The 26,525-nt window shown below is 46.9% G+C and overlaps 1 protein-coding gene across 6 annotated transcripts; it reads left to right on the top strand.

The window, feature by feature from the left end:
• The first annotated feature begins 538 nt into the window (after window positions 1–538).
• PFKFB2 (6-phosphofructo-2-kinase/fructose-2,6-biphosphatase 2) lies at window positions 539–26,153 on the top strand. Of its 6 annotated transcripts, none has more exons than XM_044267521.1 (17): window positions 1,163–1,289; window positions 1,388–1,605; window positions 2,314–2,421; window positions 7,910–8,035; window positions 8,539–8,635; window positions 9,055–9,121; window positions 9,251–9,325; window positions 9,689–9,745; window positions 10,648–10,772; window positions 12,941–13,148; window positions 13,641–13,787; window positions 14,547–14,651; window positions 15,411–15,540; window positions 16,297–16,359; window positions 16,818–16,882; window positions 17,500–17,679; window positions 24,163–26,153. In XM_044267521.1, exons 3-17 carry the CDS (start codon window positions 2,334–2,336, stop codon window positions 24,220–24,222), a joined length of 1,593 nt encoding a protein of 530 aa, XP_044123456.1. In that variant the 5' UTR covers window positions 1,163–1,289; window positions 1,388–1,605; window positions 2,314–2,333; the 3' UTR covers window positions 24,223–26,153. The 6 variants fall into 6 exon arrangements, with proteins under 6 accessions (XP_044123455.1, XP_044123456.1, XP_044123453.1 ...); XM_044267518.1 differs by having other exon boundaries at window positions 2,314–2,424; XM_044267523.1 differs by lacking the exon at window positions 17,500–17,679 and adding an exon at window positions 23,882–23,950 and having other exon boundaries at window positions 2,314–2,424; window positions 24,163–24,252.
• Window positions 26,154–26,525: the final 372 nt, after the last annotated feature.

Raw genomic sequence — 26,525 nt, 5'->3', positions numbered from 1 at the left:
TGTCATCGGGACAGAGGGTCGGGAGTAAAAGGTCCATAACCATTGAATTTCACAGCCACGTGATAATGCTAGACTATGTGACTTTTTCCAACCCTGTGTCCCTAGAACCAAGGACTCTGCCTCCCATAGAAGTGCTCAATACAAACCTGCCGAATGGATAAAGGCAGTTGTTCTGGGGCAGATAAGGCAACCATAACGCAACACGCTGGGAGTTGTAAAAAGCTCCAGAAGGAGACACCAGTGGAGCTGTTCTGAAGGATGGATTTAATCCCCAGCTGAAGGAGGCATAAAAACATTCCTCAATTTCCCTTTTCCAAGAAATCCACATTCCTTGTTCTCTTTCCATCCTGGATCCGAAGAAGCACGCCTGCATGGAGTGGGTTTATCAGCAGAATCAAGCATCATCAGAAGGGCCTGGGGGCCACGTGAGAAGTTCGCTGTAAATATGCAGTCTCACCTCTACTATAACAGCCTATGTCTACCTCTAAGTTATATGGAAGCTTTGCCTCTTTTGACCCCTTTTGTGATCCAATTTTTTGCTGAAGCTATGTTCCTTTTTTGGTTTTTCGAAACTACCCGAACAGATGGTATAGCATAGGAGGTAGGAGCGAGGATAACGGCGACGAGTAGAAGACCACTGGAGTATGCGGATGTGTCCGGGATGAAAGAGTAGTTGATTTTCTTAGACTACAGTGTCTGGCCGATGCGTAGGATGCAAACAGCTAAGGTGTCATCAGCTCAAGTACGGTGGTGGCTCACGTTAGCAACGCACCACCTTCTAAAGATCCCGTTCCAATTTATGGCTGTAATAAGGTTCTCTGAGATTCAGGGAGGAAAGCGTTAACCTCCACAAGGTTTCCGTCACCAAAATGTCACATCCCCTCCAGACGTCCGTGTCGTCCACTCTCGCGAGAGTATGAAAAAAAGTCCTGCATTTTATTAACCCCGCCCCCAGCCCGAGGAGTTGCCTAGCAACGAGGCAACCAACCTCCACAGCGTGAGGGAACTTGGGAGCTTGCGATCTTCAGGCTTCGGTTTCTCCCACCTTCGCGAGCCAGCGTCAGCGATTCGGACTTGAGCCCCGCCCCAGGGAGCCTGCGGGCGCCGGATTGGCCGATGATTCTCTCCAGGTGAGGACCGACGCCAGGGTGGCGGAGCCTGACAGGGGCACGTGATTTGCCGGCTACTGGCGTGCCGGGCCCCGACCACAGTGTGTCAGCTCCTGTCCGCAGCCTAACGGGACGAGTGCCGGGGCCACTGTCGGGAGGGAGCTTAGGAGGGATCGTAGGGTGAGCGGTGGCTGTACGGCGCCTGGAAGGGCCGGGGCGGGCGGGAGGAGGGGGCCTGCGTACACCCGGATGAGGTGCGGGCTGGTGATGCTTTGCAGTTTTCGGGCAAGTGCCGGCATTGCTGGGAGTGCGGACGTTCAGGCACCGGGAGCGGCGTCTGGTGGTTGGGTTGGAGGATTTGTGTGGTCAGTGGAGGAACAGTGCAAGGTCCTTGAAGCAGCAGGACCTTCGGTCCTCACGAGCCCCTTGTCCGGGTGTGCGGCGTGAGCACAAGACTATCCCACCCCGGTTCGAGCCAGGACTTCTTGATCAGCAGGTGACCTTGGGGAAGTTATTTACCACCTCTTTGCGTCCCAGTGTTCTTACAGACTGCGAACCGAGGGATAGATGGGAAGAGGGTGCAGGGCAAGGGCTTGGGAATGAGAACACTCGAGGAGAAATGGTGACATGCTAGGGTCGTCACGGGGTCCAGTTACAGTTTTTCCTTCAGGGAACATGTTTGGGATTTCCTCACTGCTCCCATATCTGCCAGGACTGAATTCCTGCCATTGGACGGCGGTGACTTTATGATAATGAACTCGATCTGTTTGCAACCCACCTCATTCATCCCCCACGTCTGCCAATACTCTTCCCAGCTTTTTAAGCCAGAATCTGAGGTCAGGAAGGAACTTGGATAAGCCACCTGATTTGGTCAAACTTAGCTTTTCAACCTGTAAACTGGGTGAAAGTAACAGTGGTAGCAGAATAATACCTATAGAAGGATTATTAGAAGGATTGAAGGAGCTAATTTATGTGAATGTAACTCCTAAGTCAGCATTCAAAAGGGAAGGTTCTACTGCAACTCAGTCTATAGATGAGGAAACAGGGCTTGGGAGGACTATCAAAGGGCATGTAGCTATTAACTCTGAGCGAAAGGGCTGGACTTGACTCTTGGCCCAGGATTCTTTCATTTCTACTGCACCCGTCCTCTTCCTGAGTGTTTGGAGGGATATCTCCTTCCTTACGTTCCTTTTGTCCCTTTCAGACATCTACCGAGGAGCTGCCATGTCTGGGAATACTGCATCTTCATCAGAACAGAACAACAACAGCTATGAATCCAAGGCCTCCAATCTTCGAATGTCAGAGAAGAAATGTTGTGAGTCTGGGGAAAGAGGAGGGGCTGCTCCCCCCCAGGATTTTATCTTAGGAATACAGTTGTAATCCTAGACTTTGATGCTTGGTGGGAGTGAGAGAGAATTCTTTGACATGGGAATTTAAAACCAAGTCTACAAGGGGAATTTCTTGTGTGAAACAAGTAGGCCCCATGAAATGTCTGTCACTGGGGCAAGACTATATCCCCACATTTTCTTACTGCTTTCTTTGACTGTCTCGTGGTGAGACCTGCACAGTCGACTGATGTTGAAAGTTACCCACTCAGTGATTAAGACAGAGTGGCAGGCGTAGGAATTACTTAGGGCTGATACTGTTAACAGTTTCCCTTTACCTGGGGGGCTACGTTTTTGTGAAGGTGCGGCTCACTGCAGAAATTGCAGGTAAGAGCCAGTAGGAGTTCATTTCGGCAGGCCTCTGGGGGAGTTAGGTCTGCCATCTGACCTCTCACTCTGACTCGGGCTCCCTGCTTTCCCTCAGGGTTAGCCTTCACATTTTGCAAGCTGCTTTTCCTGCAGGTTCATTTCTCTAGGGACAGGTTTCACCAGAGCCTTTCCATGCCAGTTCTTTAGACAGAGATGGCAGGTGGGTTTGCAGAGAAATGAAGCATCATTTCTTCTCCCCTGGCACCTGCATTCCTAACCCTCATTGTAGCTTGTATGGGCAAAAAGTTCTGGGCAACTGGCCCCTACAATTTTGGGGGAACCTCAAGGAATGCTAATCCTTGCCCTTGCTTCCAGATGCACTTTTCCTGTGGAACCCCGTCAGTTCTCACTTCATTGGTCATGTATATAGCAGGTGGAAACAGCCAGCCAGCACGAGACCTGGAATTGTGTCATGTTCAAAGCTTTCCCCAGAGTCTTGACCTTGATGTTATATCCTTGTCAGTCTCATGATTAATGATAATCTCTTTTCATCTAGCCCTGATGAAGCTTGCTGGGCTTTGCGTGGCAACAGAGGCAGCTTTTTGGATGTGATACTGGGGTTGGAACACCTGTATGATTAGGGTCTCCTTTCTCTGCCAGGGCAGGAAGCCAGGTACTGAGGAAGAGTATCCTATGGGAGCTAACTAGTGTAGCACGATGTTTGAGTGCAGCCTTGGAGTCAGACTGCCCGGGTTTGAATCTTGGTTTTACTCCTTCCTAGCTGTGTGCCTTGAATAAGATGCTTAACCTCTCTGTGCCTTAGTTTGCTTATTTATAAAATGGGATACTAATATTATCTTCCCCTAGAGCAATGTGAGAATTAAATGAGTAAATATAGGAAAGCACTTAGAAGAATGTTTATAGAGCTAAAGTGTATTTTAACCCCCTGGTGACTTTTCATTGCATATAAATGGAATTATACTGTAAAAGCTATACTGTGAGCTCACTATTTATAAGAGACCTATGAAAAATTAGATTTTCAGTAAAGAATGTTTTCTTCTCTTGCTCGACAGTATCCTAACCCAGACTTGGGAGCACTAAAGCGAGGTGCATTCATGTTATTGGGACACTTGATCCAAAAGAGTACAGAGAACAGGTGGCGACATGGGCTGCACAGTGCGCAGCATCAGCTGTATTCTCCAGAGAGACCTACTCCGTGCCATTCAAACTCTTCTGCAGTTTTTCTGCCTTGAGGGCTCTCGCTAGTCAAGGAGCCAGTAACCCCAGGTCTCCTTTCTATCCTCTAGACTCTGCACTCTGATTTCTCCTCTCCAAGCTCCACTCTCTTCTCCCCTACTGGGAGCATGGGGTGGGGGGTTTGTCCTGACTCCATCATCATTCATTTACCTGCCCCCTTCTCTTCTCCCCTCGTGGGTTGGACTGGGAGACTGCTGCAGCCATAGTCAAAGGAGAAATACAGTGGTGAAGATTCGTGTTAGTTTATTTCCTTCTCTCCATTGCTGGCCCTTACGTTGGAGCAGGCTCCCCTGCCCGCTTCGTGCTCATATACAGTGGTTGCTTTATTAATAGCTCAGCCACTATCCCCTTGCTGCCAATTACATCTGTGTTGCCTGGCTCCACTCTGGGATGTGCCCAAGCTGGAGGACTGGAAAAGGACTTCGGGGAGCCAGAGCCCCCAAAGGAGCATTACTGGAACTTCAGCTGCTCCAGGGACGGGGGTGTTGGGCGGTTGCTGGCCTAGGTGCCTGTAAGGTGCTCAGATGACCTGTTTCTGGGCATCTTAAAGGCACCTCAGGAAGTAGGCAGGTGGGGACAGGGGCGAGTGTGTACATGCTTTCCTTTGTTTCTTCTATCCTTTTGAGATTTTGAGTAGGTCTGAAACAGACAAGCTCTCATGTGCTTTTCCCAATTCCAAAAGCGATACGTGTTCGTGAAAAACTCAAACAAGACAGAGAGAAGTGAAAAGTAGAAAAAAAAACCTCTCACAATTTCTCCTGTCCCTGTTAAGTGTATTCTTCGCAATATCTGCTGGTGTATTCTGTTAATGAAAATAGGTTCACACTGTACATATTCTGTTCCACTATTTTCCTCTTTTTTTTTTTTTAACTCATTGTATTGTGGGGGGCTTTTTTTTGGGGTGTCTATAAATCCACATTTAGCTCTTTCTGTGCAGTATTGCATTCTATGGATATTCCAACCTCCCCCCATGGACACTTGCCCTGTTTTAGATTTTCTACCATCACAAGCAATGCTGCAGGAGTCCTTGCCTATATATCTTAGCATGTTTGCACCAGCAGCTTTTCCTTCAGAAGCAATCAGAGGAGCTCTGTGTTGATCAACATTACGAATTTATTCTCCTAAAAAGTTCTGTATTGGTAGCTGCTTTTAATATTTCAAAGTGCATGGATAGAAATTGGGCATCGTCAGCTATAGGTGCACCGGTTCATGAAAACATGAATTTTCTCAGTGTTTAGCCACAGAACTTGGATATTTCATGCCTGTCAGATAAATAGCGGGAGATAATTAGCAGCTTCATGACCGCTGCATATTTGAAAAGTATTGGGCCTGTTTAGAACAAATAGTGGAAGAAGGCCTTGTTCATGAAAAGGCCAGGAACTACTACTACTACTAGTACTACTATGCTGGGAATCACTACTACTAGTACTACTAGTACTACTACTAGACCACCTTTCAGGATTAGATTACAGAATTTAGTCATACTTATCACAGTGCTCCCTTGGCCAGGTGCTGACAGGAGCTGGTGGCTGGGACTGATGGGGCAGTCATGAAACTGAGAGTCAAGTCAGAGCCCTGACCTTGACTTTGTACTGTGTAATTGTGGGCCAAGCTCTTCACTTCCCTAGGTTTGCGTGTTTCTCTTTGTAGGAGGGAAGTTATCAAGCCCTCAATTCCTCTGAGTATGTTCCTGAGGGAGAATAAGTTTAAGATTGAGAAAGTGAGTTAAATCTTATTTAAAGAAGGTAGGAGAGAATTTCAGGATTGAAACAGCTCTTCATTATATGCTGAGGGATGTGTTACATTGTCTCTGAAATTAATCAGCTTGGACTATCTCCTCTTCAAATTAAGGTGGTAGTGGTTTTGTTTTGTAACAGGCAGGACAGAATGTTCCTAATTTTGTCAACCCTGCGGTTTGAGATAGGAAGTGTGTTTTAGTTTTGTACTCTGGAACATGAGAAGCCCAGAGGTGGGAGGTGTGGTGCCTTGGGGTGTCCTTAGAGACCCCTGTTTTCTTTTGCTCTTAGTATTCTCTGTCCAGTTGGGTAAACATGCAGCAGCTGGTCTCCTATTTAGCTTCAGAGCAGCTTCCAAGCATCAGTTCATTTTTAGCTTTAGGAAGGGTCAGAAGACCTTTGGGGGAAGCGCCTAATGGGCTGGAAGTTGTGGGCAAAGCCGCCCCAGAAGTGCAGGTAATGAGGCAGATCATGGGGGATTAAGCAGAGCATGGTGCTGAGCTGGAGAAAGTGAAGACTCAGGAGGATTTTACTACTGAAAGGCGAGCAGCCGTATCCAGGCAGACCTGTTGAGGGTCAGAGTTCAGGGATTCATATCAGCTGAGGCTGAAGCCCTTTCCTTGTGCTTCCTATTTGGACACAGATGAAAATCACTTATCTTGCTCCTTGCCTGCTTTGGAGGAGTCCCTGCCCAGGCCCAGGAATTGTCCATGTACTCAGCGGGTGAAGGACTAAAGGCCAAGTCCTCTGGCCCCAAGTCTGGGCATCCACTCCTCCCTCACCACTTGGGTCTACTCTTTGGTTTCTGGGTACTTCTTGCCCAACACCCCTAGGAAACTGTCTTCCTTCTGAGATCTGTCCCCTATCCAGGCCCTTCTGCTCACTTCTCCAGTGAGATCTGTTGAAAGGGACTTTCCTATGCAACTACCTCAGTTTTACTGAATTGTTTCTTAGCCTTATGGGGCCACCTTGTCTCAGAGCCGAGAAGCAGTGGCACCCAGCAGGGCCCCTTCCGGAAAACAGTGTGGGGAAGTGGAAAGCAAAGGTGGCTCTTTCCATTTCTCATCCCCGGGCAGGCCCTCCCCTCACAGGAGCTTGCAGAGCCTGGGTCCTCCTACCCAACGTCGGTTGGGTCCAGTCCCCAGGGAAGTAGCTGGCAGCAGCGGAGACCCCGTCCCACCGCTCCTCTGTAACAGAATGGGCAGGGAGGAGCCCGCCCCTGTAAGCAAGCTAGGGAGGGAGCACGGTCTGTGGCTTCTAGTGCCAGCTCTGCCGTGACTTGTCCTGTGTCCTTAGGCAAGTCACCTGACTTTGACTGTCCAGTTTTCCCCATCTGTCCACTGAGCCCTATCTCCATTCATGGGCATTCCTGAAATAAGTTTCATAAGGAAGGACGGACCAGTGACTGTTCCTGCTTCTGAATGTGTTCAGACGGCCTTTGAGGCCGGCTGACCAGGATGCCTTGCAGGCTAGCTTTACCCTGAAGCTTCCTGAGGGGCTTGTCAGAACTTGTGTCAAGTAAATAGGCTTTGCCACAGTCTGAATCTCACTATGGTTTAGAAATTCGGACTTAAGCTTGTGTCCTGAGCACAAAAGCCAAAACAGCTGGAGATCAGGCTCTTTTTATACTGTCTAGCTCTTGCTAGACAAGCTAGCTCTTGCCCATGGCTCTGAAGGGATGGATGGGATCCTCTGGATAGAATCTCTGTGGGACCTTTTGTAGCTGGCTCATCACTGGAGAAGCTCCAGGCCTAAGGTGTGCCTCCACAGCTATAATGTTCTTGTGTTATTAGGCATTCTTACTTAACGTGGAAGGTGCCGGTGGTTCTTATCTTTCTAATCCTTTCCACTTTTTCCTCCACGCACCTCTCTGGAAACTTTGCACATGTGGGGAAGTAGTGTCTTAGCTTGGGTACTTCTTGGAAATTTACATGACCTTTTAGTTCTCTTTTAGGAGATTGGACTGATAGCTCCTCTATATGCCATCCCAGTCTTTCCCTAGCTTTGTTGAGGTGTAGAAAGATTAAATGAGGTTATTAAATGATGTTACTAGCCCAGTGCATGAACCTTCCACAGCTTCTAGCCATTCAGTTCTGTTCTCTTTCCCCTCTAGCGTGGGCATCTTACATGACCAACTCCCCAACTCTCATCGTTATGATTGGCTTGCCAGCCAGAGGCAAAACCTATGTATCCAAGAAACTCACACGGTATCTCAACTGGATTGGGGTGCCCACCAAAGGTAGGTGCAGGTTATTTATTCCTTGGGAAGGGAAATGATTAGTTCTTGGGCCTCCCAGGCCTCCGGAACATCTGTTCTCCTTGGCATCACGACTACAATGTGCTCCTGGCAGAAATAGTGGTAGATTCCTGATTTGCTGGATTTATTCCCTGTTTACAGACTTGTTTCCTCTTGGCCTGGGTAGACTGGCCTAGATTTAACAGCGTGCCTTTGATGGTATAGGACTTTACCTCCATAGAGATCATCTTGTCTAATACTAGCAGTACTTGCATGAAGTAGCCTGTGTGGCTGAGTAAATTGAAACTCAGACAGTTTAAGACTTGTTCAAGGACTAATACATCTGAACTTGAGTCTAACTTGACTCTTAATCTGTTATCATTCCCAACATACCATGGTGCTTTTTTTTTTCATTTCCTTGGCCACCCTGACATTAGACCAAGAAGTCTCCTTTGGTGGGGACTTTGTATTTTTTCACTACTGAAGGCTGTTGATGTCATCTGCAGTGTTTAATCTTGGGGTATATCGGCGTGAAGCAGTCAAGTCCTATAAGTCCTACGACTTCTTTCGGCACGACAATGAGGAGGCCATGAAGATCCGCAAGTGAGTCTTCTTAGGCCTGACCTCCCGGCCTGCTCTTTCTCTGCCATCACAAGACTAGATGTGGCAGGGCTCAGTTTTCCTCTCAGTAAATATCCTCTGGGGAATTTAATGAAGATCATTTGGTGGACAGGTCATGTTGGGCTTGGGTAGGTAGAAGAACAGGCTCAGGGAGAAGTAAGTATGTTTAGGGTAAACCTATAGAGCAATGCTTTATATGCGTGGGGAAGGGGAAAGATATAGGACAGTCTAAAAACCTCAGTGGGGAAGTTGGAAAGTCTAGTTAGGGGGAAATTTTGACCCTGGGAAAACTTCAGTGGGAAGGGATGTGACTCCTCCAGCAACCCAGCTGTTCAAGTCTCTGGCTGTGTCTGCACTTGGTCTGGCACCATTCTCGCTGGTGTCCTCTGTTCTCATGGCAGACAGTGTGCTTTGGTGGCGCTGGAAGACGTGAAGGCGTATCTCACTGAGGAGAGCGGGCAGATCGCGGTGAGCCTTCCCTGCCTCTTCCCTATCCTGATCTCCGTCCAGGAGACTGCACAGCCTCCCGTTGGGTCTGCCTTGGCGGGATTCCAGTTCTCTCAGCCCCCTCATCTGCTTCGCGGCTTCTCTCCCCAGGTGTTTGATGCCACCAATACCACTAGGGAGAGAAGGGACATGATTTTGAGCTTTGCCAAGGAGAACTCCTTCAAGGTAGGGTTTGGCTCCCCACTGGAGGAAAGGGATGAGTGGAGGTGGGGAGTCAGGAGGGACGTGAGGATCTCTTTGACTCTGGTGAGTGAGGACAGGCTTGGCTATCCTTTCCTCTCATGGGGAATACCCCCAGTCCTTGAGTGTTTTCTTTCAGGTCCTTTCTCAGCCCCTTAGCCTGTATGTCCAAGGCCCTGGGGATGTGGTAAGAGCTATTTTTCAATGAAGAGGCCTTGAAGGCCACTTTCATGAAAGAAAATCCTGGGGGATGTGGTGGCCGTGGTGGGGCAGGTGTGAGCACAGGCTGTTAAATGAGCAGCCTGGGCACTTTGGACTCATTTGTCACTACCTTCTCTCCCTGGCCAGGTGTTCTTTGTGGAATCTGTCTGCGATGATCCTGATGTCATTGCTGCCAACATCCTGGTGGGTGACATGCCTGCATACCATCACCTCTCTGTCTTTTCTGCCTCGTATTTTGTGTGGGTGGGTGGGTGAGCGGGGAGAGTCAGCTGGGCAATGAAGAAAGAAATAGACACATTCAGCAGTGCAGGGTGATCTTTTTGATCTGCCAGAGCACCATTTCATACTTCTACAGTCTTCCCTTGGGAGAAGAAACTGAGGCTCTGAGGAATAAAATTAGAATGAGCTGTTGAATGGAACCCAAGACTTAGACTGTGGCTTTGGCCCTGTGTTCTGGGTACCAGCTGGATCCTGAGACCTAAGGCTGTCCTCAGAGTAGATCAGCCTCTTCACTCTCTGTCAGGACCACTACGTAGGAAGGTCATCTGTCCCACTACCTTTACACTCAGGTCAGTGCTGTGTGCACTGAGTACCTTGTGCCCTGTATGGTCACAGTATAAACCAATGCCCATTTGATAGGTTGTACTGTGCTGTGTAGACATGGTGTCATAGTAGTGTTCTCCTAGCAGTGTGGGACTCTGAAGCATCTAAGAAGGGGCATCTGGTCCAAGTCAGGCATGCATCAGATCAAGCACCCTATTCTGAGTGGTCGTACGGAGAAATTGAAGCCCATTCTGTGTTCCCAGCAGGGCACATAAAGGGATTGGGGCCTAGAAGTAGTTTGAGCTATGTGAGTGCCTCAGTCCTTCAGCCAAGGGCAGGCACATGACTGCCGAGTTGTCTTTCCTTTCTTGGTTGCCAGGGTCACAGGACAGGGAGGGGGCACTCAGTGAACGGGGATTGCCAACAGCTCCAGTGAAAGGGCCCTTCTATGCACTTCCTTCTCTTTATTTAGCATTGGCTGTTTGCAGGAGGGCTCTTAAGGGCACACCTCTGACCAGGCCCTACTCTCCCTATGATTCTAGGAGGTAAAGGTGTCGAGCCCTGACTACCCTGAAAGGAACAGGGAGAATGTGATGGAGGACTTCCTAAAGAGAATTGAGTGCTACAAAGTCACCTATCAACCCCTTGACCCAGACAACTATGACAAGTAAGGTTTAAGGCCATGGTTTCAAGGGCCTGAGGCAGGGGTCTTATTGGAGAAAAGGGTCTTTCTCCCTCTGACCTCAAACTTTCCTCTCCCCACCGGACCTGTCATGTTTGCGTCATGCCAGAGAAACAAGAGTGGATTTGTAGCGGCCATGTAGGCTGCAACTTACACTTGAACCGTGAAGTGTCTTTAGCATCAGTTCTTCCTTTCTGTTCTCTACAACAAGATTTCTCAGTCTCCACATGGCTGACATGCTGTGCTGGCTAATTCTTTATCACAGCTGTCGGGGGCTGCCTGTGCACCGTACGATTTGAACAGCACTCCTGGTCTCCACTCACCAGATACAATAATACTCCCAACCTGCGATGGGCCAGAATGTTTTCAGACATTGCCAGGTGTCCCCGGGGAGCAAAATCAAGTAGTTCTAATTTAATCTAGGATGTTGTAGGATATCCCTCAGAGATGTGTCTTTGGCTTTTGATCAGTTTTTAAAGTTTAGTGTGTGTGTGTGTGTATACATATATATGTATATATATATTCTGTAACACACATCTATTAGTATATAAGTGTATTTATATTACAGAGAAAAGAGTAACATAATATAGAAATATGTTTACATAAACCGTGAGTTACATGTATAGATACATATACGTTATATGTATATATGATATATATATATGATGTATATATATGATACACATAATACAAATAGATAAAGTAAAGTAAAAATGTGTAACAAACATGAAAATATATATGAAATATGTATATGTATGTACATATATGTGTATGTGTGTATATATACATATATATACATAAAGCATGTAAAGTCCTTAAGAACATGCCTGGCTCATCAGAAATGTCTGATCGGTGCTAGCCATTATTACTGGGGTAGTGTCTCTTGGCAGTGTGGTATGCAGTATGGGTTAACTTGATGTGCCTGAGGTATAAGAGCCATAGTAAAATGTCAAGTCTATGTTGAAGAAAGGTGTGTACACACAGAAACCTGGAGAATGTGGCTACGCAGTTAACAGCTATGTTTGAGTGAGATACAGCCCCGCAGCCAAAGAGATGGCAAGATAAGTGTGCATAGCTCACTGTTCCATTGTTAGAGGTCTGCTTCATGTTTGAGTCTTTTTTTTTTTAAATTTTATTTATTTATTTGTCAGAGAGAGAGAGAGAGAGAGCACAGGCAGACAGAATGGCAGGCAGAGGCAGAAGGAGAAGCAGGCTCCCTGCTGAGCGAGGAGCCCGTTGTGGAACTCGATCCCAGGATGCTGGGATCATGACCCGAGCCGAAGGCAGCTGCTTAACCAACTGAGCCACCCAGGCGTCCCATGTTTGAGTCTTTAAATTCCTTCAAGTAGATTGCCCAGAAGGTTAGTGTTTGGAGGTGTTCCTTAATATGGAGATTGAAAACCACTGTTCTAGAAATGGTGTAATTGTATATTCTTCAACATAGAAGTTCTATATAGAGAAACATTCTAGAACAATGTGTGTGTGTGTGTGTGTGTGTGTGTGTGTGTGTTTATAGATAGTATTGCTGATTGTAGGGTTTGGGTGATTTTTATTTGCATCATTCTACCTTTATTTGAAAATTTTTTGGAATAAGCATTCATCATTTTTTAAAAATTTAAATTCAATTAGCATTGATCATTTTTACAGTAAGAAAAATTGATGAGGCAACCACTGCAGACGTACCTCTGAGAGAGGCGTGATTAGGCTGGTGCAGGGGACCTGTAGAGATCTCTAAGGTTCTGCTGCCTACTGCCCTCCCCACCGGCAATGCCATTCCCCAGCCAGCTCTTGACTGCCTCAGATGAGGGTTGTGCTTCTCACCAGATTCCAGGGTTAGCAAAATTGTCAGGTCACCTCGTCAAACCCTTGACGGAAAGCCTCGATTCTCCATACCTACTTCTCTACACTACTTGGCACAGTATGGGCACTGAAGAAATGGTAGGCTGGCTGGAAGTTTGGGACATCTTACTTCATCTTGGGTCTGAGATTTGATGTGTCTCTAACCAGTTGGTTCCTTAAATGTGGGTTGGCTCTGACAGGAGAGGAGGAAGAGCTACCTCAAGCCCACAAGTAATTATGGGAATCCTTCCCTTCCCGCTCTTATCCTCAGATTTTCATTCCCAGGGATTCTCTTTTCTCCTTCTCTGTCCCAGGGATCTCTCTTTCATCAAGGTGATAAATGTGGGCCAGCGCTTTTTAGTCAACAGAGTCCAGGACTACATCCAGAGCAAGATAGTCTACTACCTCATGAATATCCACGTGCAGCCTCGCACCATTTACCTTTGCCGGCATGGAGAGAGCGAGTTCAACCTCTTGGGGAAGATTGGGGGAGACTCTGGCCTTTCGGTGCGGGGAAAACAGGTGAGGCGCCTGGCAGCAGGCTGGATTTCCCAGGCTTAGAGTTGGAGAAGGAGCATGGTAGAGGGCATCTCTCTCTCTCTCTCTCTCTTTTTTTTTTTTTTTTTTTTGAAGTCATCTCTCTTATCACCTTACTTCTTCCTCATTCCCGCTGGGGCTGAGGCTGTGGTTTCAGCCTCAAGCAAATGCTGAAGACCTCCTCTTGTCCACCAATTCTGGCTGTGTTGTAGTGTGGTAACTTGGAACCTCTCCTGCTGTTCACTCAGCCGTTAGATATTTATTGGGCACAACTTGTGTGCCAAGCACAGCACAGGATGCTCCAGGGGAAGTTCTTTTCCTCTTGGGTTTATCAGAACTATGTAGCACCTCTTGGATTTTGACCGTGGTCCTACACGTTGTTCCTTGTAGGCCAAGTTAGCAATTGTGTGTATGTGTCTATATGTGCACATGTGCACGTGTTTCTCTCCTTTAAAAATTTTTAATCTCTGACCCCAGTTTGCCCAGGCTCTTAGGAAGTTTCTGGAGGAACAGGAGATAGCAGACCTCAAAGTGTGGACAAGCCAGCTAAAGAGGACTATCCAAACCGCTGAATCCCTGGGTGTGACCTATGAGCAGTGGAAGATTCTAAATGAGATCGATGCTGTGAGTAGGAGTTCTGATGGCTACAAAGCCAGTAAGTCTTATTCAGGCAGGAACTCTCAGAGATCACAATGGGGGCAGTTTTATCTAGAAAACTAGAAAACTAGTAGTTCTAGTGGGGGAGGTGGGAACAATTGCATCCTAGTCAGGGTTTCCTGCCTGTTTGAGCTCCTGTGCCAGGGACGGGCCCAGACCAATCTGGGACCTAGCACTTCTGGCGTCTGGGGACAGTGCAGCTCCATTGTGTTCCTTTGGATATTTTTCCCCTGGGAAAAAGAAATAGCTAACAACTCATTTCTTTAATTTCTGCTTAGATCATTTGTCAGCTCTTCTGGAAAATTCCTTTCCAAATTTTTTCTTGGCTTTCTCTGTCCTTGAGCACAAAAGTAGGCATTTCTTTTTCTTTTCTTCCTCTGTACCTTTTTATGCCTTCTGCAAGAATTCTCTAGTCCTTTCAGTTTCTCCTCCTTCTCTGCTTCCTGTTCCCTTTATCGTGCTGACTTTTCTTGGACCTTTTAACTTCTCTGAAGTAGTTGGAGCAAGTGGCAGCTTAAGCTCGAGAACCCACGTCCTCTGTGCAGTAGCCCTCCCCCTGCCCCTCCCAGTCACCGGGGCCCGTTGGTGGCACTACAGGCCCGGAAGTAGCACAATGCTGGGCATGTAGTAAGAAGCCAGGATTCCTTAGTGTCGCCTCCGTTGTGTGTGTTGGGGTGGGGGCGTGTGTGTCGCCCTCCCTCCTGCAGCCGGTGTGGCTCCCTGCAGGGCGTATGTGAGGAGATGACCTACGCGCAGATTGAGAAGCAGTACCCAGACGAGTTCGCGCTTCGGGATCAAGAGAAATACCTGTACCGGTACCCTGGTGGGGAGGTGAGATTTCCCCTCAGGTGGGGCGACTGCCCCAGCAGAGGCTGGGGGTTTAGCTTTAATTTGGGGAAAGGATTAAATGGGACATGTTGGGTCTAGAAAGTGTAGTCAAACCATCATGTCATTTTGTCCTCCGACTTTGGGTCACAGTGTGTTTAATTCGGCTTAGTTGAACGTCTATTAAGATCTCCGGGGAAAAGGGTGACAGGATGTCTTGTATGTTGATTAATTGTAGAATCAGCATCTTCTTTTTTACTTCTTTTTTTCATTCTACTCTCTCAGTCCCACCCTGACCCAAGCAGGTGTAGGCCCCCGAGTCAGTCTGTGGGGTGTGAATGACCTCCCTGTCATCTTGCGTGTTCGAGGCTGTTCGCTGGCCTGAGGGCCTTCGTAGTCTAGAGCCATGGGAGGCCCAGGTAACTAAAACCAATGGCAGAGGTCAGGAAACCCCTAGGAGCCTCTCGTTGCCTCAAGGGCTGCCTGTTCGTCTGTGGGAAAGAAAAAAGACACAGGCTGAGTTCACATTTCCTCTTTTTGACCTGTAGCTTTCTCGATCTGAATGTTGCTCTTGAAAGGTCTGAGGATTCTCCAGAGATCATGGGGCTGGGGGGTGGTTAGCAGGCGACACGAAGTCGCTGACCCTCCAGGAGGAAAGCCAGCTGGGGAAGAAGGAGAAGTAGCCTCCTGACTCCGGAGTCAGCCACCGACTTGGCTGCCAGCCTGTGCCTGGCCCCCTACCGGTCGGCCTCACTTCCCCCACAGTCGTACCAGGACCTGGTACAGCGCCTGGAGCCTGTCATCATGGAGCTGGAGCGTCAGGGCAACGTCCTCGTCATCTCCCACCAGGCTGTCATGCGCTGCCTGCTGGCCTACTTCTTGGATAAGGGTGCAGGTGACATTTGAGGGAAGGGCCAGGGGACACATTCATGGGGAGAGGGCTGGACTAGGGGCGGCACAAGGATCCCGGGCAACAGAGCCTCCCCCTCTCCACTCAGAGTGGGGTACATTCTTCAGATAGCAATGTGGGGCTCCTAGCAGCCACTGGGCCAACTACTCGCTGAATTGACCCCTCTGGTACAAAAGCCCCCAGTGGAGAGTGGCCGCTGCTGGAGCTCCTCACTCCTGCTTGGCTAAAGGGCCAGTGTTCGGCCATCCCTCCTGGCAGGATCAGAAAGTGGTTGAACATTCGCGGCTTGTTATTTGACTCCAAGGAGGGTGGTGTCTTAGAAGCATCTTCATCCTTTGGATTCATCATAGGACAGTTTCTGGGTAAAGCCATAAGGAAGTTGCTGGCTTTTCTGACCCTTCCCTTCCCTTCCTGATCTATCTGAGCTGCTGGGCAGCCTGCATGTGGGCCTTGGGTACACCCAGGTGGGCCACGTTCTTCCCTTCCACCGGGCGCTGGCTACTCACTCCTGTTTTGTCTGCATGGAAGGATCTAAAATGGCTTGCTTTCCTTCCTTAGACTCTTAGTAGTGTGGGCAGCTTCTTTGGTGGCCGTCCTATTAATTGTCTGGGGTTTAGGGGAGGAACTGTACAATTCTAGGTCAGGGTGGAAAAAACTCATGAACTCCTTAGATTCTCCTGCTAACTTGACCTTAATCCATAGTACTAAGAGACGTCTCTCACCTGGTCTTTCTCTTTTCAGATGAGCTACCATATTTGAGGTGTCCCCTTCATACCATCTTCAAACTTACTCCTGTGGCCTACGGTAACTATGATCTTAGCTGCTGGGCAGGAGGTGGGGATTGAAGAAAGTCAGGCTATTTGATTTTTCTCTGAAGTTTGTCTGGAAGTTCAACTTTATCATCCCTGTATAGCAGGGAAATTCCATCAGTGCTCTCCATTTTTAAAAGAATGTATGGGGGCGCCTGTGTGGCTCAGTCAGTTAAGTGTCTGCTTCAGCTCAGGTCATGATCTCCGGGTCCTGGGATTGAGTCCCACATCAGGCTCCCTGCTCAGTGGGGAGCCTGCTTCTCCCTCTGCCCCTCCCCTTGCTCATGCTCTGCATCTTTCTCTAATAAATGAATAAAATCTTATAAAAAAGGATATATGTATAGATTTAGGAATATATACGTTCTTTTATGGTATGTTTTCCATACTGAATCTAAGGACTTTTCCTTGGAGATTTTTTTTCCTGAAAGCTTTCTCTTTCCTCTGCTTCCTCAGGATGTAAAGTGGAAACCATTAAGCTCAATGTGGAGGCTGTGAACACACACCGTGACAAGCCAACCGTAAGTACTTTCCCCAGATGAACATGCAGGCTCCCTGCCACCTTGAGTCTTTGAACCTTTGACATCACAAGACTGGGGTTTTGTTTATATACAAAAGGGGAACACATCCAGAACTCATGTCCTATGTAGTCTGCTTATTTCCAAAAGGAAGAGATGTTGTAATTATTGCTTTTTAAAATTAGTCCCTCTTTCATGAGTCTTAACCTTGAAAGTTGGCTCCTGGAAATCCAGTTAAATTTGGGAAATGTTTGGCCGAAGTCAAATACAGATCCTCCCCCCCACCCCCCCGGGAGTGCTCCCTTTAGAAGTAGGACCCAGAAGAGCCTATAAGGTGTTTATTTCTAGGTCTGTCCTGATGACCTGTGTGATCTTAAGTAAGCCCCTTCCTTTTGTGGGTCCTCCTTCCTCTGGAATATGATGCTTAAGGAGCCGCTCCTTCTACAACCCTTTAACTTCCTGGGACTAGGGCTAAGGCCGTGGCCCATGTCTTAGGAGAGACTCTGTCTGCAGAGGAACAGGAGTCGAGGAAACTGTTGTGGTTACAAGCATTATTTAACCTTTATGAGTGAGCTTTGGCTTGGCTTTCATTTGTGTGGTGTCCCTCCATTTCCAATCAGAACAACTTCCCCAAGAACCAAACCCCTGTAAGGATGAGAAGGAACAGCTTTACGCCTCTGTCCAGTTCGAATACAATAAGGCGTCCAAGAAATTACAGTGTTGGGAGCCGGCCCCTCAAGCCCCTCAGCCCTCTCCGTGCCCTGGACACGCAAGAAGGGGCCGACCAGCCGAAGACCCAAGTCAGCATTCCGGTGGTGTAACCGTGTGTCCCCTCCAGGCTTGGCCTCCTGCCCTTGTCACTAAGCACCAAGGAGTCATTTAACTTTCAGCCCCCACCCCCAACACCCCACCATGGATCTTAACACAGAACGTGAGCTCATGTGTTTCCAGACCAATCTTAGCGGTTTTCCAGAGTGAAACATGGCCCCACCCAGGGGCAATTTGACCAGTGGGTGTTTTAGGACATGTCCTCAGTTGGGGTGGTCTGGAGGAGGAGGAAAAAGGATACACTCCCCTGGGTGCTTAGCATAGCTGGGTCTGAGGTTAAGCCTGCTGCATAGACTTGGTTCTTGTCCCTGATGTCTAAACTCCTCACATCCTTGTGTTGGTAAAGTGGGGGGTGGGATGGAGGGGGAGACAGAGCCCATTTTTCCTTCACCTTTGTCTCTTTGAGGTGTGCTTTACTCACAGTCCTTACTTGCCTGCTTTGTGCCCTCCTTGCTCACCTGCCCTTTGGATCATCCGGTGTGATGCATGGCGTTGTCATCGTGCTGTCTGTCGAGGAGGGAAGGGGGGGTTGGCGAGAGAGCAGTCTAGGCTCTGTTGGTGCTCTCTGCAGGGGGCCTCAATGGATCCAGACTGGGGGAGCTTTTTTTCTTTGCCCTCTCCTTTCCTCTTAAGCCAGGTCCTGAAAGGGTCAGCCCAGGCTGCAGACCATCCACAGATGCTCTGGGGCCTGCAAGTGGACATAGGGTGAGAGCTCGGGCCTCCTTTCACGAGAGCCAGTGCTAAGTCTGCGAGGCTCTGGGGGACTTGGGCCCAAGGATGTGCGAAATATCTCGGTTGGTATTACTCACTTCAAGAGCGAGACATGGGGCTTTCTGGCAGCTGTGGAATGACGTTTAGGAGAATAGGATGTTCTCGAGCTCTTGCAGGGCTCCTGTAGGGCAGTCATGTCTTTTGTCAGTGGCTCTCAGCTTTGCCAGCCACAGCACCTTTCCTGCCGAGGCCATGACCTCTGGGGATGTTTAGAAGGACAGAGATGAAAGAGTCACCACTGATACTGGAAGTGCTTAGGGCAAGTGGCAGAGAAGAGTTCACTAGAGCTTTTTATTTTCCTGTAATGTTCAACACTCTCCTCTCTACTTAAAAAAGTTTTGCATGAGCAAAGTTGTGTGTGTGTGTGTGTGTGTGTGTGTGCGCGTGGTTTTTTTTTTTTCCCCCCCTAAATGTAGAAAGACCTGGCTATGAATTTACTCTCCCTCACTGGTGTATTCTTTTATTTCATGTTGGTGTCCAGGAGTCTTTGGGACCTTGAGGGGTCTAGCTCTTAATGATCTGGAATTGCCTATTCAATTTTGTCATTTTATTTTCTCTGTAGGGTTAACCAGGAAACATTTAGAGCAGGGGATTCTTAGCTTCTTGGTGCCCGCCCCCCAGTTCTGTACATAAAACATGAATATATTTGCAGTTTTCTGAGAGAGAAGTCAGTTTGCTCATGAGGTTTTTAAAAGTGATGGAATGAGTCTCTACCTTAAAGTTACCAATTGTCTTTCGGAAGAAACCAGCGAGAGCAAGTGACCTATTTGCCAAGGGTCTTTTTGTTTGGTAATAGAAGACCTTTTCTCATGGTTCTCATCCAGGAGCACTCATTAGAATCCTCTTTAGAATTTTCGAAGCTCATACATGCTCCAGTCCACTCCAGGCTTAATACGAACTCAGAACCTCTGGGGTTGGGGTCTGGACATGTATGTGTTGAATAACTTCCCTGAAGATTCTGATTCATATTCAAGGTTAGCTGTGGGGAGAAATACTTGGACTAGTTCCTTGGACAGATCATCAACCCAAGAATTCTGAATTCCTTTTGGCTTTGAAAGGACAATTCTCTAGAGTTAGACATCTAAGCAGATGACAGTATTACACCCCGTGACCCCCTTGAAGGCAGGCTGCTGTGCTTTAGAGGGTTACTCTGGGTTCTCGTTCCATCTTTAACTTTCTACACTGCGGGGTGAGGCGGAACAAATCGCTGGGTGAAGAAGTGTCCTCGGGTAATAGCTAGGAGTGTTCAGCACTCTGGAGAAAGGCACAGAGATAAAGCCAGTAGGATATAAAGGTTATCATCACAGGCAGCTGACTTGTGACCTTGAGTCCTTCACTCTTTTTTTTTCTTTTTTTATAAAAGATTATTTATTTATTCATTTATTTGACCCAGAGAGAATGAGATCACAAGTAGGCAGAGAGGCAGGCAGAGAGAGAGAGAGGGAGAGAGAGAGGGAAGCAGGCTCCCCGCTGAGCAGAGAGCCCGATGTGGGGCTCAATCCAGGACCCTGAGATCATGACCTGAGCCAAAGGCAGAGGCTTAACCCACTGAGTCACTCAGGCGCCCCCCTTCATTCTTAAGTCCCGAGTAGGGCATCACAGTGTTTCCAGTGGCTGCTTGCCAGCTTCTGGTCCTCAGTGCGTCTAACCTGCTGTTCCTGTTTGGCCACTGTATTCTGGGTGCACGGTGTCGTGCACGGTGTCTTTGTGGGGCTTCAGGCTGGGTGGGGGCGCTGATGGTGATCAGGTACATAGAATTGGAAGAAAAGGTCGTTGCCCTGAAAAAGGTTATTTTTAGAGACAAGGTATATAATTTATAATAAATGAATTTTTGTGAACGAGCAACACATTGAGTCTGTAACTGTGGGCATTGAAGTGGAGTTCAGATTCCTTCAGACTAAAGGGGGTGGCAGGTGAGAATCCTTCCCCTCCCAGTGAGAATGAGATGTGGTCTAGGCGGCATGTGGGGCGCTTTTACAAGGTGGCTTCATCTAACCTTCCTTGGCTGGCAGCACCCTTAGCCCAAGTGATTATTCATTCATCCCCTACCCCCATGCACCGTAAGAATCATTCAGAGCTAAGGAATGACAAGCAGGGGCATTCTGATCCAAAGACTTTGGGTCTGGGCTGTGCATATTCTTAGCGAGAGGAGGATTTTCTAACTCATGAGCATTGTGTTATCCTGTTGTAAACCGCGGCCAGAGCCACAGGTCACCAGGATGTTCACTGTGGCCCTCAGCCTGCTCCTTACTTTCCCACTCTCCCCCTGTGCTAGTTTGCTTCTCCCAAAAGAGGAGCCGAAGATAATCTTTCTAGTCTCAGGGGCACACAAGAAATTAGAACTTGAGTTAGAACTTGACATTCTTCAGTTCTAGAGCAGGAGCCCTCCAGAGAAGTTTCTGCAGGAAGAAGCCAGGAGGATACAGAATGGCATAGAGCTCCTCCTCCAAATTTTAGAGAATTTCTACTTTCTATCTTTTCCATCCTCCTCTTCCTTGCTTACTGAATGTGTATTGGTAGCATCTGCACACTGCTATAGTTAGGTCTACATCACAGATTCTACAAAGAAAGGATGGATTCCAGAGCACCTTTTGCTAAGGCTTTTGGTTTCATTGCGGGAGAAATAGGTGAAGGCTTTAGTATTTCATCTGTTAAATTATTTAATCTAGTAAATGGGGAGAGGAAAATCCCTGTATATTTTATTGTGTTGCTTGGAAACTGAGTGATGAATTTTGTGACACACGTGAAAGAGGAATCGGAGGCAGATTTAGAGAACTAGCTTCGCTTGTCTCTTAATCCTCAAATTAGAATTTTGTTCTTAATAATCTGTATTGTCTTTGGTTTTGTTTTGATAATGGGATTGTTTTACATTCAGCTGCAAAGTAGAACTAGAAAATCTTAAAAACATGCATTGTGTAGGGGTCTGCCCTATCTTACTGCCTCTGGGTTGGTTGGTTGGTTGGTTTGTTTCTCCCCCAAGGAGTTAGAATTAGGAATACGTGTCTGCGTTCCCAGGCTGAACTGATGAGTGTTTCCTTTAGGTCTAGTGTTCCTCTTTGCAACCCACAAATGGATCTGCAGAGGCACCTGTATTCTCAAGAAACGTGACATAACTTTGAAAATAAATCCATCTTACAGTTTTTCTCTGAGTAGGAGGTCTAGGTTTTGGAGAAATTCATTGGTGCTTGGAGAGAGGGAAGAATGTCTAATGATGCAGAAAACTATACTATATCTGTGTTACACAGATGCCTTAGAGACATTCCATTGTTTCTCCTGTGTTCAGAAGCCATGTTGTTTTTGTTTTCAAGAAATTTGCTCAATTTACCCAGTTTTCCTAGCACGTATTTTGACATGGCCATGTTTTAAAATATTTTAGTTTAAAAAATATCTGACTTGAGCCAGGTTGTGACATTGGCAGGGTGGATCTCTGACTTCCCAGAGACGTGATTCAGTCATCAGAAGTATGTCCGGGAATTTAATGGATGCATAATGTCCGGAAGATTGTATCTAGTCGCATCCACATGCTTACCGACTGGCAGGCCCTGGGCGAGTCTGTACGCTGACTGACTGACTGACAGACTCCAGGAGGGTCTTGCAATCTGACTGTCTTTTTTCTAATTGTACCAGTTAGTAATATAGGCATATTATTGTAATTTTGTGTCTGTTGCATGTGTCCTACAAAGAAAGGAAGTAAACACTTCACCTTTTTTTCAGGGGGATGTTCTGTACTTACCGATTTTTAGTAGACGTTTCTTTTAAGAGTAGCAGTCAAATTCTCATCATTTTGTAGAAAACGAAGGTTGAACTTCACTTCTGTGTGATATTTTGTAAACGTGGTGAAGTAAATACCTCCTCAAAGCCAGAAATTCTTACCTCTACCTGCATTCATTCCTCCCACTCCCCCACCTCTAGGCAGAATTTCCCTTTCACTGTCTGCTGATGAACCTTCTGTGTCCTCAGCTTCCCTGTCACAGGATAGAGCAGTGGCTAATGCTGCTGTTTTCAGTCTGCCATGGGTTTGGCTTTTATTCATAAAATCTAATAAATAAAAATGCAAAGGAAATTTTGCATTTAAAAATTGATCTTAAGAGTTGGCAAAGGTATTCCTTCCAGTCAGCCTTTCACTGAAGATCTAGGACCAATATTTATCAACTCAGTGTTTTTGTACTTGAATTGCTTGTATATATATATATGTTTTATTGTGTTGAAATAACAAAATCCACTCGTTCTGATATGGTAATGGTTTTACTGTGGCAAGAGCGAAAGACTGATCACCAGCTATGCCCCTTGGAGGGGGTTGGAAATGGTTGAAGGGAATGGACTGAATTGGGGAGTCACATACTAGAGTTATGCTGCAAATCGATTTCCTAGGCACAGCTCTGGTGAAAAAGGAATGTGAGTCCTTACCAGCATTCTGATTTAATCTGGTGACATTGATATCAAAATATGCCACTCAGAGCCACATAAGGTGTGTATAACTGTATTTGAAATGTGCTTTTCTGTGTGTGTGTGTGTGTGTGTGTGTGTGTGTAGAATGGGTAAATAAAAATGTTGAGTAACTTGAACCTATCAGAAGGCTTCTGGGTTTTTTGTTTTGTATTTTGGGTTGTATTCTCCACCCACTCCCCCTACCTCCGAAACTGTCTCCTGCTGCTCCATGATAGGGCCTCAGAGGAGCCAAAGCCAGTTGGCTGCGCGTCTGGAGTCCTTGGTGTGGGCATGGCTCTCTTCCACCACCTTCTGGGAAAGATGGGAAGGACATTATGGAAGACTCGTGAACTTCAGTAGAAGTTGTGTGTACTTTCTGGCGCCTCTACAAGAATTAAGAAAAAATTACCTTTGCCCGAACCCTACTATGAATCCCGTTAACCACATGTAACTCATTATCATAAAGGAAAAAGTATGGAGATCTCTTAGAATTTAGTGGGCTGTTCCTTCTAAAACATGACCCGCCTGTTTCTAAAGAGCTTACAGTCAACAGAATGAGATGACATTTAACTTCTGGGACAGGAAATACGGGTGGAACTGTGTCACCGCCTCACGCCCCTCATTCCCATCAGCCCGGCAAAGAGCAGGAGCTCCTTAGATATGCAGCCTCTGGGGCCTCGTCACAGGGTCCCTGAATTAGAATCGCCAGGCTAATAGGATGACCAAGTGATTCCCATGCACATTTCATTGATGCTTGAGACGCACTCCTCTAGGGGGAGGAAATCCTCACAAAACACTCGGTGTCAGTTTATGGGAAATCAGTTTATGATTTGTGCTCTGACGAATTTTAGAAGGTCTGGGATAGCTACCACCGTAGAGACCCTCCTCAGAAGCCAAGGAGCCCCCGACTCAAAGCCATTTGGTCAGCATGGTCTTTTGGCTGATAGTAGCCTACGTGCTCTCCTTTTACCACAGGATTTCCTGCAGCTTCTACCTCCTATCTTGGGTGTATAGCTTAGTGCCCGGTCCAACATGGTTACAAAGGTCGGTTTCTCAGGGAAAGGAGCCTGTGACTGTACTGTTGGAGTTTGGTAAAGGGTAAAGGGGTGTGTGCCCACACAACTGAGGGTCCGTGCATGTGTGCGGAGGTGGGGCTGTGGGCCGTGGGGGAGCAGCGGGTGGGTGGGAGAAGGGTTCTGCTTCACTTTGATTTGATTTTGGCAGTGGCATAATTACTTTCTCTCTCTGGCTCGCAGGCAGAGGCGGGGTTGGCTGTGCACAGGCACTCTTCGGCGTCCCTCACACCGCTTTGCTGATGATGTAAAGGTTGAAGCCAGACCCCTCCAGGATCTACTACAAGGCTGTTGATGGCAGCCCTACGGGGGCTCTGTCAGTTAAGCTGGGATTGGACATTTGAGGCCACCAAAATGAGGCCTGGAAAAAACATTACAACTCTTCCGCTCATGCCTAATGGGAATATGTGTTGCACGGGAAAACTTAAGTGCCCTGTGCCTCAAAAGATCGAACAGCCCGACCCGATCGGTTTGTATGATCTCTTTGCTGGGTGTGACCCCAGTTGGCCAGTCTTGTTCCTTTTCGGCCTTTAACTTCCTACCTGCGATTGTATCCCTGGCTGCCTGTTCTTTTCTGGAACACAGATGGCACCTCTTCAGACTTGTTTCCGAGCGAGAGGGCTGCACCACCACGAGCCTGTTCTGTGCTGTAAGAGCTGGTCTCTGCGTCTGTTCCAGCAAGCAGGCTAGAGGACCTTATATATATATGTTAACTGTCCCTTTTCTGTCATGTTGGAAATGAGACAAATTCATCAGGTGAGTGGAGGGTATCTGAGAAATTCAGTCCCTGTAATGTCTCTTCTGTGGTGGTGGAAGGGCAGTGTCAGCTGCCTTTTCACAGAGAGAAGTTTTTCCTTGTTCCAGGTCCTGTGAGGGCAGGATCTGACTGCAAGACTCCCCGGAATGGGTCCCTGTCTTCAAAGTACCCTTTTCCGAAGTAGCTACTGTATTTCCTACCTGATGCTGCGTCCCCTCACAGCAGCAGAGGGAGGCGTCATTCTCCAGTGGTTGGGAATGACGGTTGGAGAGAAAAGTAGGGCGCTATTGACAGGACCTGAAGAAGTGAAGAGTGTTCCTTGGGAATCAACTGTACCAGGGAGTTCTTGCTTCAAACCAGGTTCAGGGGGGCATGGCTTTCTGTGGGGTCTGTCACTCTGATGCGGTCTCTATGAAAGCTGCGGATATGGCTTCGAGAGCAGCTGGTCTTCGGATGCCTGCCTCTTAGCTAATTGTCTCTAGAGGGTCTCCTGGTCTTTATGTAGAACACTGGGGCGGGGGGTGGGCAGGGGAGACCCCAGTCTTTGAGGTATCTGTCATTTGGCTTCCTGTAAAGATAAGCCAGGTAATTCTCTAGATCAGTGTGATTCTCTGTCAATGTGATTTTGATGTCAATACTCCAATTGAGGGTATAGAAGCTCCAAAAGATAAATATCTTATAAGCAAAATTCTTTTTTTTTTTTTTTAAAGAATAGAAAGTTTTTTAGCTTTTTAAATAATTTTTCCCTTTCATGCAGATACCTTCTTGCTGGGCAAGAGGGTAAGTAACAAGAAAAGAAAGAAACGCATTTTTTCTCCAAATGGTTCTTTTATACTGTGGATGATATGGGGCTCCCTTACCTAGGATGTGATGATGAGCTGGGCTGCGGGCAGTTCAGCATCCCGGAACCAGGAGCTTATTTTATACGCACAAAGCTGCCTTCAGAAAGGCTCCTGACTGCTCTGTAGCAGGGGATTTTCATCTGGCCTCTCTGAGCATGCAGAACTGTCACTATTTTGTTCTTGTACTGCGGGTTTCTTTCTGCATCTAAACACGGTGTCTGTTGATGATCAGATAATGTTTTTACTTAGTTATTTATTCATTCATGTGTAATATTTTTAAGTCCCATGTGAGTGTTTGCATGTGTTTGATCAGAATGTAAGATAATTGGTGTTGTCTGTTTTTTGGTAGAAATTGAGGTAGTTTGAGATTTTAAATGTGATGTCCATAGTATTACCTTAAATTAAATTTCTAAGGTTTATGTGTCTGTCTTCTGTAAAAGGATGACAACTATGTTAAGGCACGGCGGATTTCCTTTGAGTACTTTTTTTCCTCATTGATTTATAAGTATCAACCAAGAGATGCATTTCTCTGGAGAGAAGTTTATCTCCTGGATAAATAAAATCATGCTAAAATATGTCAGTAATCTGTATTTCTTTGTAATAAGAAATATAATAAAAGTTATTTTTAATTTAAAGATGTAATTAATTTTTGAAATCACCACAAAATGGGATAACATTTGGTACATTATACACATGCAAAATGTTAACAACATCATGCAAAATGTCTTTGAAACTAACTTCTTGACAATGATTCTCAAAATCTTAGATCATATGTATATTTGCAGCTAGTGTTTGAATTGGTGACTCCTGCCTTTATCAAGTTACACTGGCATTTCAAAATGATATCCGTGGGATCATTATTGCCATATACTATTAATTAAATGAATTAACAATGAACTTGTTAATTCATTTAACAAATCTTTAATGATCATCAGTTGGTTGTTATG

Source organism: Neovison vison, chromosome 10 (assembly GCF_020171115.1).
Source record: "Neovison vison isolate M4711 chromosome 10, ASM_NN_V1, whole genome shotgun sequence".
Lineage (NCBI taxonomy): Eukaryota > Metazoa > Chordata > Mammalia > Carnivora > Mustelidae > Neogale > Neogale vison.
The sequence above is the reverse complement of the archived record's forward strand: the minus strand, read 5'-3'. Positions and strand labels throughout refer to the sequence as shown.